This window comes from Nerophis ophidion, linkage group LG12, assembly GCF_033978795.1.
Source record: "Nerophis ophidion isolate RoL-2023_Sa linkage group LG12, RoL_Noph_v1.0, whole genome shotgun sequence".
Lineage (NCBI taxonomy): Eukaryota > Metazoa > Chordata > Actinopteri > Syngnathiformes > Syngnathidae > Nerophis > Nerophis ophidion.
Genome location: NC_084622.1, coordinates 44,553,607 through 44,571,026, shown reverse-complemented (window position 1 = coordinate 44,571,026; position 17,420 = coordinate 44,553,607). Strand labels below are relative to the sequence as shown.

At 40.5% G+C, this 17,420-nt stretch overlaps 1 protein-coding gene across 5 annotated transcripts in view; it reads right to left on the bottom strand.

Moving 5' to 3' along the window:
- The window catches only part of LOC133563482 (excitatory amino acid transporter 2-like), a 108,513-nt gene that overhangs the window by 39,006 nt on the left and 52,087 nt on the right, over positions 1–17,420 (bottom strand). For 3 of the 5 annotated variants that reach the window (XM_061917637.1, XM_061917638.1, XM_061917636.1), the window contains exon 2: positions 9,491–9,630. In XM_061917637.1, coding sequence (XP_061773621.1) covers positions 9,491–9,620 — 130 coding nt within the window. In that variant the 5' untranslated portion in view covers positions 9,621–9,630. Of the gene's footprint in view, positions 1–9,490; positions 9,672–17,420 lie in introns of those variants that run through there. The other 2 variants (XM_061917635.1, XM_061917639.1) reach the window with 1 other exon arrangement.

Here is a 17,420-nt window from a genome sequence, read left to right as displayed (position 1 = left end):
TTCTTTACCTGTCGAGCTTACACTACATCTAAGCAGACACACGGTTACAATAGTTTAGCATTTGGAGTGATTCAGCACTTAAATATTTGTGATGAGAAGCATTATTCTGCTCTTTCATCATGCTTAATTTTTTCCACATTTTGTTATGTTACATTCTTATTCCAAAATTTGATATATTTTTTTGCCTCAAAATTCTACAGACATTATCCCAAAATTACATTGTGAATTATTTTTTTATATATTTTTTTTGCAAATGTATTTGAAAAATTAATAAGCACATGCATAAGTATTCACAGTTTTGTTCAATACTTTGTTGATGCACCCTTGGCAGCAACTACAGCTTGAAGTCTTTGCACACCTATCTTTGGTCAGTTTTGCCCATTCTGCTTTCCAACACCTTTCAAGTTTCATCAGATTGGATGGAAACCAGGATGTCTCTGTACATCGCTGCATTCATCTTAGTCTAGTCAAGGAGGTGACCAAGAACCCTATGGTCACTCTGTCAGAGCTACAGCATTCCTCTGCGGAGGAGAAACTTCCAGAAGTACAACCATCTCTGAAGCCAGGCGGAAGCCTTTTGTTTGTTAAAAGTTTTCCAAAATGCACCTTAAAAGACTCTCAGACCAAAAGAAACAGAATTCTCTGGTCTGATGAGACAAAGATTGAACTATTTGATGTGAAGGCCAGGTGTCATGTTTGGAGAAAACCAGGCACCGCTCATCAGACCAATACCATCCCAACAGTGAAGCATAATGTTGGCAGCATCATGCTGTGAGGGTGAGAGACAAGTCAGGATAGAGGGAATTATGAATGCAGTAATGCACAGAGACATCCTGGATGAAAACTGACGCTTCCGATCCAACCCCATGGAGCTTGAGAGGTGTTGCAAAGACAAATTGGCGAAACTGCTCGAAGATGGGTGTGCCAAGGTTGTGGCATCGTACTCAAAAAGACTCGAGGTTGTAATTGCTGGCAAAGGTGCATCAACAAAGTATTGAGCAAAGGCTGTGAATACTTATGTACATGTGGTATTTTTTTAGATATTTTTATAATTACCATCCATCCATCCTTTTTCTACCGCTTATTCCCTTTGGGGGGCGCTGGTGCCTATCTCAGCTACAATCGGGCGGAAGGCGGCGTACACCCTGGACAAGTCGCCACCTCATCGCAGGGCCAACACAGATAGACAGACAACATTCACACTCACATTCACACACTAGAGCCCATTTAGTGTTGCCAATCAACCTATCCCCAGCTGCATGTCTTTGGAGGTGGGAGGAAGCCGGAGTACCCGTAAGGAACCCACGGAGTCACGGGGAGAACATGCAAACTCCACACAGAAAGATCCCGAGCCTGGGATTGAACCCAGGAATACTCAGGACCTTCGTATTGTGAGGCAGACACACTAACCCCTCTACCACCGTGAAGCCCTGTTTTTTTTAATACATTAGCAAAATTACAAAAATATTTTCACACTGTCATTAACAGGTATTGTGTGTAGAATTTTGAGGACAACATTTGATTCATTCGATTTTGGAATAAAACTGTAACAAAATGTGGAAAAAGTGACGCTCTGTGAATCATTTGGAGATGTACTGTACATTCTGTCACTGACAAAAAGGTTGACACTTTGGGTGGTTTTAATAAAAGCTGTTTGCTTTCTTCTCACAGTCTACTCTTTTTCACTTGTCTTGGGTAACTTTGCTCCATCTTTATAAAAAAGCTCCATATTTTGCCAACAGGTGTGTTTTGGTCTGTCTTCAGGAATCAAGTCTGCACTTGTGTACTTAGCGTGGAATAGTGACAGTGGAGCTGTTAAAAACCTGTCATGGTTGATTAAAGTGGACCTATGATACATTTTGTCTTTTCTGACTTGTAAATGTTGTTACAATCTGGGAACGCCCCCAGAATTGATTCACACCCAAGCATATCCGGCATGTTTAGTACTGTCTATACCAGAAAGAAGTGGTTTAAAAGTTATCATAGGTCCTCTTTAAGCATTTTATTGTATGTTGAAACGCACAAATTAAACCAAAAAAATAAAAAAAAACATATTATTTTTCATTTATTTTTTAGGAGATGCTTTGGGGCCCCAGGAAATTGCCGATGGTAAGTCCAACTCTGGTTGAAAAGCAAGAAAACAGACATATTGGTGCATAATATCATACACTGCAAATTATTTACCACTCGCCATGATTTTAAATTATTATCCAGAAATTTCCCTAATTTTAAAAGTGATTTACCTATTTTTATCCATCCATCCATCCATTTGCTACCGCTTATTCCCTTTTGGGGTCGCGGGGGGCGCTGGCGCCTATCTCAGCTACAATCGGGCGGAAGGCAGGGTACACCCTGGACAAGTCGCCACCTGATCGCACTAGGGCCAATTTAGTGTTGCCAATCAACCTATCCCCAGGTGCATGTCTTTGGAAGTGGGAGGAAGCCGGAGTACCCGGAGGGAACCCACGCATTCACGGGGAGAACATGCAAACTCCACACAGAAAGATCCCGAGCCTGGGATTGAACCCAGGAATACTCAGGAACTTCGTATTGTGAGGCAGACGCACTAACCCCTCTGCCACCGTGAAGCCCTACCTATTTTCAGTCATTCACTAATCTTAATTTTAGCTTGAATAATTATATTTTTCTATTCTAGTTTAAAAATATGAAGACATTAAATAATGCATTTTCTGGACTAAAGGGCGCATCCGATTTTAAGGCGCTTCTGATAAATGATCTATTTTTGATCTGTTTTCATATATTAGGCACACCGGATTATAAGGCGCATCAAAGGAGTCATATTATTTTTTTTCTTTTCTAAATTGTAAACACTTCCTTGTGGTCTACATTACAGGTAATGGTAGTTCTTTGGTCAAAATGTTTTCATCGATTATGTTTTACAGATCATCTTCAAGCCGCTTTCTGACAGTCTCTTCCAGATTCGCCATTTTGTGGGCGGTCTTACTTACGTGGCCCACCTTCGGCAGCGTCTTCTCACCGTCTTCTTTGTTGAAGCGGTGTAGCGTGCAAGGATGGGAGTGGAAGATGTGTCAAAAGATGGAAACTCTAATAACTAAAGTTCCTTGAGTGAATAATGTAAAGTCGTTACACCGGTATGTTTTTGCGCTTTCATGGCGAGTTTACTGACAGATATAAGAAAGAACTTTACACTATTTTTTGTTAGAAATGGCAACAGTGGGTGGAGGATTAATGTTCCATAACAAGAAGATAGAAAAAAATTAAGAAGCATCTTTACTAAACCTTCGGTGCGGACATGCACAATTTTTCAGGATTTATCCAGATCTCAAATACAGATCAGCAGGTACCAGAAGGTAAGAAAAGTTGCTTTTGGATATTATTTCCAAACAAAAATATGTTTTACCTTATACACACACCATAACAATAGTCCTATGTTAAAGCACAGTACAATTCTTCAAGCAGTGCATCTTCATAGCTTACCAAAGTTGTATTAAAAAGTTTTGATATATTTTGAGCACCCTGTGCAATGTTCTATATTTTCAATGGAATATTAAAAATGTTAGTGTTGTTTACTTGCGACATATTGCAGTCTACACGTATCTCTTATGTGTGACTGCCATCTACTGGTCACATTTATCATTACACCATGTAACACATAAAATAGCTTTGAGGTGGGTAAGTTCAACCAAACGTATTCTTTACATTAGGCGCACTGTTGAGTTCTGAGAAAAATAAAGGATTTTAAGTGCGCCTTATAATCTGAAAAATACGGTAATATTTTGGTCCCCCCCTGCCCCCACATAGAAAATCTTGTTTAAATAATCTGAAACATTTCAAGGATGCGCAATTCAACAATTGCAAGTTAAATAATGCTTGTTTTCAGATTAAAATACTTATTTCTAACTAAAAATCCTGCTAATTTCTACAAACTCCTTTTCCATATGAGTTGGAAAATTGTGTTAGATGTAAATACAAACCGAATACAATGATTTGCAAATCATTTTCAACTCATATTAGGTTGGATGCAAAACAAAGACAGATATTTGATGTTTAAACTCATAAACTTTATCTTTTTTTTGCAAATAATAATTAACTTAGAATTTCATGGCTGCGACACATAGTTGGGAAGTAGTTGGGAAAGGGCATGTTCACCACTGTGTTACATCACCTTTTCTTTTAACAACACTCAATAAACGTTTGGGAACTGAGGAAACTAATTGTTGAAGCTTTGAAAGTGGAATTCTTTCTCATTCTTGTTTTATGTAGAGCTTTAGTCGTTCAACAGTCCGGGGTCTCCGCTGTCGTATTTTACGCTTCATAATGCGCCACACATTTTCGACGGGAGACATGTCTGGACTGCAGGCAGGCCAGGAAAGTACCCGCAATTTTTTACTACAAAGCCACGCTGTTGTAACACGTGGCTTGGCATTGTGTTGCTGAAATAAGCAGGGGCGTCCATGATAACGTTACTTGGATGACAACATAAGTTGCTCCAAAACCTGTATGTGCCTTTCAGCATTAATGGTGCCTTCGCAGATGTATAAGTTACCCATGCCTTGGGCACTAATACACCCCCATACCATCGCAGATGCTGGGTTTTGAAATTTGCGCCTATAATAATCCGGATGTTTATTTTCCTCTTTGTTCCTTAGGACACCAAATCCACAGTTTCCAAATATAATTGGAAAGGTGGACACGTCAGACCACAGGACACTTTTCCACTTTGCATCAGTCCATTTTAGATGAGCTCAGGCCCAGCGAAGCGGGCGGCGTTTCTGGGTGTTGTCGATAAATGGGTTTAGCTTTGCATAGTAGAGTTTCAACTTGCACTTAGAGATGTAGCGACCAACTGTAGTTACTGACAGGGGTATTATGAAGTGTTCCTGAGGCCATGTGGTGATATCCTTTACACACTGATGTCGGTTTTTGATGCAGTACCGCCTAAGGGGTCAAAGGTCTGTAATATCATCATTTACGTGCAGTGATTTCTCCAGATTCTCTAAATCTTTTGATGATATTACGGGCCGTAGATGGTAAAATCCCTAAATTCCTTGAAATAGCTCGTTGAGAAATGTTGTTCTAAAACTGTTCAACAATTTGCTTACAAAGTGGTGACCCTCGGCCCATCCTTGTTTGTGAATTACTGAGCATTTCATGGAAGCTGCTTTTATACCCAATCATGGCACCCACCTGTTGCCAATTAATCTGCACACCTGTGGGGTGTTCCAAATAAGTGTTTGATGAGCATTCCTCAACTTTTTTAGTATTTATTGCCACCTTTCCCAACTTCTTTGTCACGTATTGCTGGCATCAAATTCTAAAGTTAATGATTATTTGCAAAAAAAAATGTTTATCAGCTTGAACATCAAATATGTTGTCTTTGTAGCATATTCAACTGAATATGGCTTGAACATGATTTGCAAATCATTGTATTCTGTTTATATTTACATCTAACACAATTTCCCAACTCATATGGAAACGGGGTTTGTAGAAATACAAACCTAATTTCAGATGTCTTATCAAGTAAAAGTCTATGCAAGTAGTTCATTTAGCTCTTTCCCCCCTCTATGACGACAACTCTTTGATGCAGTGTACATTATGTTATACTCATCATTTTACCCGTTTTACCTGTTTTCTGACCGAAAAAGAGTGATATTTGTTCCCCCACCCTGTTGGCTCAGATGGTTTGGCTTCTTTCAGCCAATCTCCGCCAGCTTCCTCCCCGCACTTCCTCCCCTTCAACCTCGGCTGCCAGAGATCACACAACCCAAGAGGTTGTTTATAACGCGCACTGGAATGAACACCGCCCCCATTTTTTTGTAAGCATGCCGATCCATCCATCCTCCAGCAGCATCCTGTGGATTCTTGACATGCAAGGTTTTTTTTTCCCCTCTATGGCCCGTTTGCAAGTTCTTCCATTCATGCCCTTTCGCGGCCGGTGACAGATGATCAATGATGCTGCTGGCTCTCTCGATTCGTGAGAGGCCTTCCAAGTAGGGTGCGATGTACACATGCTCACACATGCCAACTAGTGCACGAATACGCATGTTAAGGGTTTGTACTCCTTTTCCAAATTCAAGCACTTTTTAAGGACTTTCAAGATCAATTTTCCAGTTTTTCCAGTACCTTTCAAAAGGCGAAAACCAGACTGAACCAATCCATAGCCTTGTTGTTTGAGGTCTCCAAATGCTGTCTGTAGGAAAAATACGGAAAATCTGCTAAAACCTAAGCCTAACATTGAACCAGCAGTTATCATTAACTGAATGGGGCATAGAAAATGAAGCAGTGGTTCTGTAGACTATTCAATATCAGTGGTGCTTGCAAACGTGTCTCCATTTGTGTTGTTTTTCAAATTTCCTGTTCGTTTTCTTACTTACCGCACTCAATGACATTGAACAACATGGATTGATTCACACTGTATATGTGCTTGTAAACTGCATAATGTGACATGAATATACCCACCCTCAAAATGTCAATTTCACTCATTTATTAACAAAACTGATCCACATTAATATAGGATAATAAACTAAAGGAAAATATTTTTTCTTTGTTTCACAACACCTCAGTCACCTGTCACTAAGCACATCTAGCCTTATAACTGTTGCTATGATAACGCATCGATTTTCAGTTGAGGGAAGATCCAAACATTATAATTTATCAATAACAAACACTCGCTTTTTTTCTTTCATAGCTCTTAATAACTGTCCGTAATTAACTTGTAATCTAGCGCTGATCTCACAGTTTAGGTCTAGCATGTGCCAACATGTTAGAACACACAAATTTTAGAGCTAGTAATCTCTGTGGCTTACATTTCATATTACTCGAGAGAGCCGACTCTCCCGTTGCACAAAGCTGGACTTCCTTTATGCATACTTTGCAGCATGCTATGAGTGGATTTGGTCCACGTTTTATCCAAAGTTTGTATTTGTCATTTTCCACCCAATGTTCATTAAAACAACAACCTACAACATGATGGACCGATGCAACACTGTCCTCTTGGTGGCGACACAGAACCGTATATACAGTTCTAATATGACAACAACCTAATGTAAGGGCTCGTGCAAAGTCGACGGATCAAGCATGTAGCTTTCGTTTTTAAGGAAACTTATTTTATTTTTTTTCCATTTTATAATTAGCCTATTGAGTCGGACTGCATTTACAAGCACTTCACCCAAAATTCAAGCATTTTTCAAACCTTGAAAACACAACATTAAAAGCCTACTGAAATGAGATTTCCTTATTTAAACGGGGATAGCAGGTCCATTCTATGTGTCATACTTGATCATTTCGCAATATTGCCATATTTTTGCTGAAAGGATTTAGTAGAGAACATTGATGATAAAGTTTGCAACTTTTGGTAGCTAATAAAAAAGCCTTGCCTTTACCGGAAGTAACAGATGATGTGCGCTTGACGTCACCGGAGTGAGGGCTCCTCACATCCTCATATTGTTTATAACCATAGCCTCCAGCAGCAAGAACTATTCGGACCGAGAAAGCGACAATTTCCCCATTAATTTGAGCAAGGATGAAAGATTCGTGGATGAGGAAATTTAGTGAGGCACTAAAAAAAAAAAAAAAAACAGAAAAAGGAAAAAGCGACGGCTCCGGGCGGCAGCAGTGGTAGCGTTTCAGACGTAATTAGACACATTTACTAGGATAATTCTGGAAAATGCCTTATCTGCTTCCTGTGTTGATAATATTATAGTGAGATTAGATGAGTAAAGTCATACCTGAAAGTCGGATGGCTGCGGTCAACACCAGTGTGTCAGAGAAAGCCAATGAGGAGCCAAGATCACAGCTGCTTTTTGACAGCTACAGGAGAAGGTCCCATAATCCACTGATGTCTCCGGTAAGAGCCGACAATTTTCCCATCCAAAAACTTATGTATTGACATAGAGAAACATGTTCGCTTGACCGCTCTGTGTTAAAACTTCACAACAAAAACAAAGAAACACCGGCTGTGTCTCGGTGCTAAAGGCAGCTGCAATCCACCGCTAACAGCATTCTTATTTATAGTCTCCATTATTAATTGAACAAATTGCTAAATATTCAGCAACAGGGATGTCCAAATTACTGTGTAATTATGCGATGAAAAGAGACAACTTTTTGCCGTAAGTGGAGCTGGGCTAATACGTCCCCTCCAACCAATAACGTCACAAGCACGCGACGTTTTCAACAAGAAAACTCCGCGGGAAATTTAAAATTGTAATTTAGTAAACTAAACCGGCCGTATTGGCATGTGTTGCAATGTTAATATTTCATCAATCAATCAATGTTTATTTATATAGCCCCAAATCACAAATGTCTCAAAGGACTGCACAAATCATTACGACTACAACATCCTCGGAAGAACCCACAAAAGGGCAAGGAAAACTCACACCCAGTGGGCAGGGAGAATTCACATCCAGTGGGACGCCAGTGACAATGCTGACTATGAGAAACCTTGGAGAGGACCTCAGATGTGGGCAACCCCCCCCCCCCCCCCCTCTAGGGGACCGAAAGCAATGGATGTCGAGCGGGTCTAACATGATACTGTGAAAGTTCAATCCATAGTGGCTCCAACACAGCCGCGAGAGTTCAGTTCAAGCGGATCCAAGACAGCAGCGAGAGTCCCGTCCACAGGAAACCATCTCAAGCGGATCAGCAGCGTAGAGATGTCCCCAACCGATACACAGGCGAGCGGCCCATCCTGGGTCACGACTCTGGACAGTCAGTACTTCATCCATGGTCATCGGACCGGACCCCCTCCACAAGGGAGGGGGGGACATAGGAGAAAGAAAAGAAGCGGCAGATCAACTGGTCTAAAAAGGAGGTCTATTTAAAGGCTAGAGTATACAGATGAGTTTTAAGATGAGACTTAAATGCTTCTACTGAGGTGGCATCTCGAACTGTTACCGGGAGGGCATTCCAGAGTACTGGAGCCCGAACGGAAAACGCTCTATAGCCCGCAGACTTTTTTTGAGCTCTAGGAATCACTAATAAGCCGGAGTCTTTTGAACGCAGATTTTCATCATTGATATATAAACTATCAGACTGCGTGGTCGCTAGTAGTGGCTTTCAGTAGGACTTTAAAATCCAAGCATTTTCAAGGTTTTTAAGCACCCGTACGGACCCTGCATGTTATATGCGCTCGGGTTATTTCAACCCATGTTTGCATGTATGGAGACGGAGGCGCCAGACACTGCGATGCAAATGGGGCTGCAGGTCAAACGTTCTTTTCTCCCCGTCGAGAAAACATCCCTCTGTTATGCCGCGAACTTGTTGTATTCACAGTCATTCTTATGCACCGCCAGAGATTGTTTGTGTGACTGGATGGGTGCTGCCGAGCGCTTCTAATTACAACAGGTGGCGAGGAGGGGAGGAAGGTCAGGACATTTCACTGTCTGGTATGTCCAAACTGTGCAGATGGCTGCACCTATTATTTACAAGCTGAACAGGGAGGTCTTTAGCAAACAAAAAGAATGGAGGAAAAGATGCAAAACTGGAAGAAAAAAAAAAAAAGGGTACTGACCAAGGACGGTGAGAGTGAGCAGAAGGTTCTTGAACATCTTGGAACACAGTCTGGCACATTTGGACTGAGGCCGAGCCTCGATGGGCTCCAGGTGACTCTCGTGCATCCTCACCTCCACTTGTTTAGGCATACTGTTGGCACTGAGACACACACACAGAGAATTGGTTAGGAAAAACCACATCAGTTAATACAAGTAGCCTTAACTTACCCCTAAAAGGTGACACTCATAAAAAAATATATATTATAGTGCAACATATCTCAAACAAAAGGAAATATATTCAGAGAGGCAGCAGCTACTGTTCGCCATCCAAGTGTGATGGTGAGCTGTCATTCCTACATTATCGTTCATGGTTGCTATGGCAGCCAGCAGATGGAAGCTGATGACAATCTGCTGCCTGTAACGTTAAAGCCTCTTGAGACGGTTTTATTAGGAGCCGATTTGGTTTTTATGTTCTCGAGCGTGGCATTTTGGAAGTCACAGGACATTTTAAAGCACGATCCGTGACATAGACAACAATCTTCCGGGCGAGCATGCATCGTATGGCGAGGAACCTCAAGCCCCTGTGAGCAGTGTTCTGTTGCTATAGCAACAATATATACAGTGGAACCTCGATTTACAAAGTCAATCCGTTCCTGAACGGGGCTTGCAAGTAGAAAAGTTTGTATATCGAAGCAAGTTTTTCCATAAAAAACGATGACAACATGAGTAATGGGTCCCAGCCTCGACAAAAGTAGACATTTAGGTAAAGGTTTGTACACTTGAACACAATTTAAAACACTATACAGTACTGTGTATCAAACAAACATAACAAAAGTATCAACTTTCTATTTAATAATAAAAAAAAAGCTATTTACTTTATTTGTCGGACTATAAGTCACGTTTTTTTTGTAGTTTGGCCGGGGTGAGACTTGGCCAAACACTAAAAAAAATAAATAAATAAATATATATATATATATAAAAGGGAATAAGCGGTAGAAAATGGATGGATGGATGGATATATATATATATATATATATATATATATATATATATATGTATATATATACATATTTTTTTTTTTAGTTTGGCGGGGTCTAACCCCCCCCGCTGGACTGTGGAGAAGACTGCGACTTATAGTCCGAAAAATACAGTCTATATATATATATATATATATATATATATATATATATATATATATATATATATATATATATATATATATATATATATATGTTTGACTCAAAGCGCTTTACATAGTGCGGGGAACAGCAACCCGCGCCTCTTTAGCGCCGCCCTAGTGGCTCTCTGGAGCTTTTTTAAAAATATATGAAAAATGGGAAAAAGATGAGGGCAAACAAACATATATTTTGTTTTAATATGGTTTCTGTAGGACGACAAACATGACACAAACCTCTCTAATTGTTATAAAGCACAGTTTATATTAAACATGCTTCACACATTAGTGTATTTGGCAAGCGCCATCTTGGCCCTATAATTTTGCCGGTCCTTGAACTCACCGTAGTTTGTTTACATGTATAACTTTCTCCAACTTTCGAAGACATGTTTTATGCCACTTCTTTTTCTGTCTCATTTTGTCCACCAAACTTTTAACGTTGTGCATGAGTGCACAAAGGAGAGTTTTGTTGATATTATGACTTGTGTGGAGTGCTAATCAGACATGTTTGGTCACTGCATGGTTGTAAGCTAATCGATGCTAGCATGCTATTTAGGCTATCTGTATGTACATATTGCATCATTATGCCTCATTTGTAGGTACATTTGAGCTCATTTAGTTTTCTTTAAGTCCTCATTATTCAATTTATCTCATGACACACTATCTGTATGTAATATGGCTTTTAATTTTTTGGTCCAATATGGCTCTTTCAACATTTTGGGTTGCCGACCCCTGACATAGTGAAACCAATTATCTAATTAATGCTTTTTTTTTTTTTTAAACCAGTGCGGGTGTCCCTGGGAGCAATTATGTGAAGCGCCTTGCCGGAGGACACAACAGCTGTGACTAAGATGGCAGAAGTAGCGATCGAACCTACAACCCTCAGATTGCTGGCATGGTAAATGGGTTAAATGGGTTACACTTGTATAGCACTTTTTTTTACCTTTTTTCTTAAAGAACTCAAAGTGCTATTGACACTATTTCCACATTCACCCACACATTCACACACTGATGGAGGGAGCTGCCATGCAAGGCGTTAACCAGGACCCATCAGGAGCAAGGGTGAAGTGTCGTGCTCAAGGACACAATGGACGTGACTAGGATGGTAGAAGGTGGGGATTGAACCAGAAACCCTCAGGTCTCTGACATGGCCGCTCTACCAACTTGCTAACTTTCTACCTTATATGCAGCCACCATGCACACACACACACACACACACACACACACACACACACACACACACACACACACACGAACACACTGTCACTAGCCCTGTGGTGCACTAACAGTTTCAACTCACAAAACCCCTCAACTTTCCCATTCAGTTGGCAACAGTGATTAGGAATAAAAAAATTAATCCACTTCAATTTGTCGGTTACTCTTTACATGGATCGAGAGGGAGAAAGGGATTGATTGATTGATTGATTGATTGATTGAACCTTTTATTAGTAGATTGCACAATACAGTACATATTCCGTACAATTGACTACTAAATGGTAACACCTGAATACGTTTTTCAACTTGTTTAAGTCGGAGTTCACGTTAATCAATTCATGGTAAGGGAGGGGGATGAATCAACACTTTGGATACTTCCTGAATGTTTCAACGCACACATCATGTCAATGGCTTTCTTTGGACTCATATTGAGCTAGAAAAAATAGAAAAATGCTGGAAAAAGGCCAAAAATATTTGAAAAAGAACCTCAAAGTAGCATTTAGCACAGTAACTAATGACAGCCCTGCTTCTGACTGAATGAGCACCAGGGATCGATCTTTCCCACTCACATTGGATGTGCTGCCGGGCACAAAACAATAGGTGGATGAAATATTCGAACACTGAGTCAAGGTTTGTACACCAATGCGTATTTTTCGGCCTGTGGTTTGTAAACTGAAACGTTTGTACAAATGAGGTCTAGTTCATCGAGGTTCCACTGCGGTTTGTGTACAGTATGCAACGTCTGGTTGGCATAGCGATGCCGGGTACGTTCTTCCAAGGATGCGTCGACAAGAACACAGCAAAAGGTAAGAAATAAAGGATTTATTAAAGTAGTAAAACAGGCTAGAACAAAAACACTAGTGCTAATAGAAAAAGGTAAACAAATGACGCTAGCATGAAAGCTAGGAATACAAACAGAAAAACTAAACTTGGCACGAAGGCATAAAAAGGGAAAACAAAACATTTAGCGTGAGAGCTAAGAATAAGCAATAAACGTAGCATGAAAGCTAGCGAGTAATAATGAACAATAGCAGTCGTCACTCGTTGCATACAAGCAAATTAGGAACCCAGGTTGAACGACGGAAAGGGGCGAGCTTAAATAAGGGAGGTGATTACAAGAAACAGACTAAACAGGAAATAAGGACACCAAACAACAGAGTGATACCAAAAAGGAACAATAAACAAGAATATGTAAAGATCCGGACAACGGATCGCAACACTGTTTTTTTCATACCAAGAAACATAAGCTATTGTGCTATTTTCGGTCAAGGTTTTCAGTGTTCAGGCAATCAGGAGACAAAAACTACACAAATGTGATGGAAGAGGACAAGTATTCATTTTCCACCGATGATTGCACGACATCACGGTAAAGAATCTGAGAATCTGGGTATTATCTTCGACCCAACTCTCTCCTTTGAGGCACACATTAAAAGCGTTACTAAAACGGCCTTCTTTCATCTCCGTAATATCGCTAAAATTCGCTCCATTCTGTCCACTAAAGAAGCTGAGATCATTATCCATGCGTTTGTTACGTCTCGCCTCGACTACTGTAACGTATTATTTTCGGGTCTCCCCATGTCTAGCATTAAAAGATTACAGTTGGTACAAAATGCGGCTGTTAGACTTTTGACAAGAACAATAAAGTTTGATCACATTACGCCTGTACTGTATATACCTTTATATACATATATACATACATATATACCTATACTGTATATACCTTTATATACATATATACATACATATATACCTATACTGGCTCACCTGCACTGGCTTCCTGTGCACTTAAGATGTGACTTTAAGGTTTTACTACTTACGTATAAAATACTACACGGTCTAGCTCCATCCTATCTTGCCGATTGTATTGTACCATATGTCCCGGCAAGAAATCTGCGTTCAAAGGACTCCGGCTTGTTAGTGATTCCCAAAGCCCAAAAAAAGTCTGCGGGCTATAGAGCGTTTTCCGTTCGGGCTCCAGTACTCTGGAATGCCCTCCCGGTAACAGTTCGAGATGCCACCTCAGTAGAAGCATTTAAGTCTCACCTTAAAACTCATTTGTATACTCTAGCCTTTAAATAGACTCCCTTTTTAGACCAGTTGATCTGCCGTTTCTTTTCTTTTTCTTCTATGTCCCACTCTCCCTTGTGGAGGGGGTCCGGTCCGATCCGGTGGCCATGTACTGCTTGCCTGTGTATCGGCTGGGGACATCTCTGCGATGCTGATCCGCCTCCGCTTGGGATGGTTTCCTGCTGGCTCCGCTGTGAACGGGACTCTCGCTGCTGTGTTGGATCCGCTTTGGACTGGACTCTCGTGACTGTGTTGGATCCATTGTGGATTGAACTTTCACAGTATCATGTTAGACCCGCTCGACATCCATTGCTTTCCTCCTCTCCAAGGTTCTCATAGTCATCATTGTCACCGACGTCCCACTGGGTGTGAGTTTTCCTTGCCCTTATGTGGGCCTACCGAGGATGTCGTGGTGGTTTGTGCAGCCCTTTGAGACATTAGTGATTTAGGGCTATATAAGTAAACATTGATTGATTGATTGATTGATCATCAGCGGAATCATACAAAACCTCGAAAACAATGGCAGAACGAGGCGGATTAGTCACACAGCCTTATTAATTAATTTAAAACTCATTTCCGGAGGCATTTATTAGCTCTTCCACCACGTGCACGCGAGAAGACAGCCAGCTGTGTCAGCAACCAGTCACTAAGTCAGGTGTGCAACCATGTTCACTTTATATGAACATGATACTTGTTTGATGCACCACGTCCATTGCAATGGCAGCAGTGGAAAAAAAAAAAAAACGGTTCTGAACTTCGACTTCAATCCCGGGGTTCAACGCTCACATGTCTCATTGTTAATATTGTGTCAACGTCGTATCTTAATTTCCGTGAAATGAATCACGCCGCAGTCAAATGTTTCTTTTCAATAGCGACTGCGAAAAAAAACATATTTGCAATCAAAGGTCTTTGTATGGTGCTAATGCTAATAATTTGCATATTATTACACACATACTCAAGTTCCCTCCAGCTTTGTGTACTGCTGTAAGATCGACTATAGGAAGACCACCTGGGAAGCTTCCAGGCACACAGATGGAGCGTTCCCCATCTCCTCGAATTAACTTCAAAGTGAGGTGTGAAATATACAGAAAGAGCAGGCAAACGGCAAAATCCCACGCTGCATGTTTATTTCCTCGTATACTTCATACAAAGCTTGCTGAATTAGTGAAAGTGCTGGGAAAAAAAAAAAAAAGAGTTAAAAAACTAGCAGTACAGCAGCACATAAGAATGATGATGGCAGTTAATTGCATTCTCTCGACCTTCTTCCCCACGTTTCATTATTTTTAGCAGGCAGCAGATGTTAAACGTCATAGAGGTCGGATATTATTCTGTCATGCTCGTCTCATTAGCGCGCTTCTCACCAAGACACGTGCCAGTGTAGACAGAAGAAAGAACATTAGGTTTTTATTTGTATCTCTTTTGTCTTAGAAATGATATGAATGTATAGCATTTCTCACTTGTGTGGCAAAAAGTCCAATTAACCAAATTCTGTAACGTTTGATGGAAAAAGGACTCAAACCACAATGCTCTGAAAATTTAAAATAAGGAAATTTGCAGATCTGGTACATTTTCAAACATCTACAATCACGCACAAACCACAACGAGCATTTTTTTTCAAACATCTGTCACATGTGGCGCGAGGTTGGATCGGGGTTTGTTCTCCCGGGATGCAGAACGGACAGCTCCGGACGACAGCGTGAGGTAGGAGATGATTTATCTAACATAAATCAACCAACTACCAAAAATACAGACAAAAAAAAGGAAGCTAAGGCAACAACTTAGCAGAGGAATCAGAACAGGAATCAAGAACAGGAATAAACCAACGTGATAGTTGCATACCGCAAACAATGAAGCCACACCAACTGTGGTGAGCAACGTGAACCAATAGCTCTCTGTTTAGTGCTCAACAGCAGGTGAACATGCAGAGCACTAATCAGAGGCAGGTGAAACTAATTAGTATCAATCAATCAATCAATGTTTATTTATATAGCCCCAAATCACAAATGTCTCAAAGGACTGCACAAATCATTACGACTACAACATCCTCGGAAGAACCCACAAAAGGGCAAGGAAAACTCACACCCAGTGGGCAGGGAGAATTCACATCCAGTGGGACGCCAGTGACAATGCTGACTATGAGAAACCTTGGAGAGGACCTCAGATGTGGGCAACCCCCCCCCCCCCTCTAGGGGACCGAAAGCAATGGATGTCGAGCGGGTCTAACATGATACTGTGAAAGTTCAATCCATAGTGGTTCCAACACAGCCGCGAGAGTTCAGTTCAAGCGGATCCAAGACAGCAACGAGAGTCCCGTCCACAGGAAACCATCTCAAGCGGATCAGCAGCGTAGAGATGTACCCATGGAAACCAAAACAAACACCCAAAGTGCACAAAACAGGAACTAAGGGAGTCCAAAACTAACATAACCTAACTAAACAAAACATGACAACAACAAAAACTTTATTCAACCCTCAGGGGTCAAAGGCTGATCGTAAGGTTTGCTGTATTTTGGACATACGGTAATTATTGTTTTGATTTTACATGATTTTTCCTAAAAGGGTCGATCATGGGAAATAATATTCCACAAAGTACAACTTATTGAAAATAATTTGAATATCTGTTTATTAAACATTTTTACTACCTTTGAATTACAGTTTTAAAACAGTATTAGAGCACTCAAGACATGCTGCTTGAGGTTGAGCCAATCAGTTGCTAGGATACTGAACAGAATGCTTCAATTGATTTTGTCATGTTTTGTGGTCACGTTCTGTTTGGTTTTGGACTTATTGTGCACTCTTGTTTGTTTTTGTCACCATGACAACTCATTAGTTTTTACCTGTTATATCATGCACCTGATTCACTTGGACTCATGCATCTGTTAATCACCACAGCCCCATTTAAGCCTGTAGTTGCCAGGCAGTCAGGCTGGCAACAGGGCCCTCTACACACCCTTGATACCTGATTGCTCACTTCTTGCCATAGATTCATGCTTTTCACGTCACAGTAAGTGTTTTTGTTTGTGTTGTCTATAGTTCTGCCATTGTGCAAGTTTTTCGTTTGTTCCTTTTTTTGAGGTAATAATAAAAGATGTCATTACCTTCAAGCCAGTCGATTTGCACCATGGGAAAACAAACCACACAAAAATCCTAGTCATGACAGATTTGGTCTCATCTCGTGGTTAACATTACCGTAATATTGATATTTGTGGTTCATTTAGCTTTTTAATGCTTAATTTAGAGAAAGAAAATTGTGGAATATTCTGAAAAAATTAAAATCTGCAATAGAGTGAAGTGGCGTGGAGTGACTGTACCTCAAAGCCATACAGGACATACAAGTCCTTCATTTTTTTTAATGGTCCAAAAACGGTTTAGATTATTGTTTTTTTTTACTTCCTTTGCTCAAATCTCAATATCATCTTAAGCCAAAAATTGTATTTAATTATCTTTCAAAGACAAAAATGACATAATTTAATAAAAAGGCCTTTAAGAGGGTCA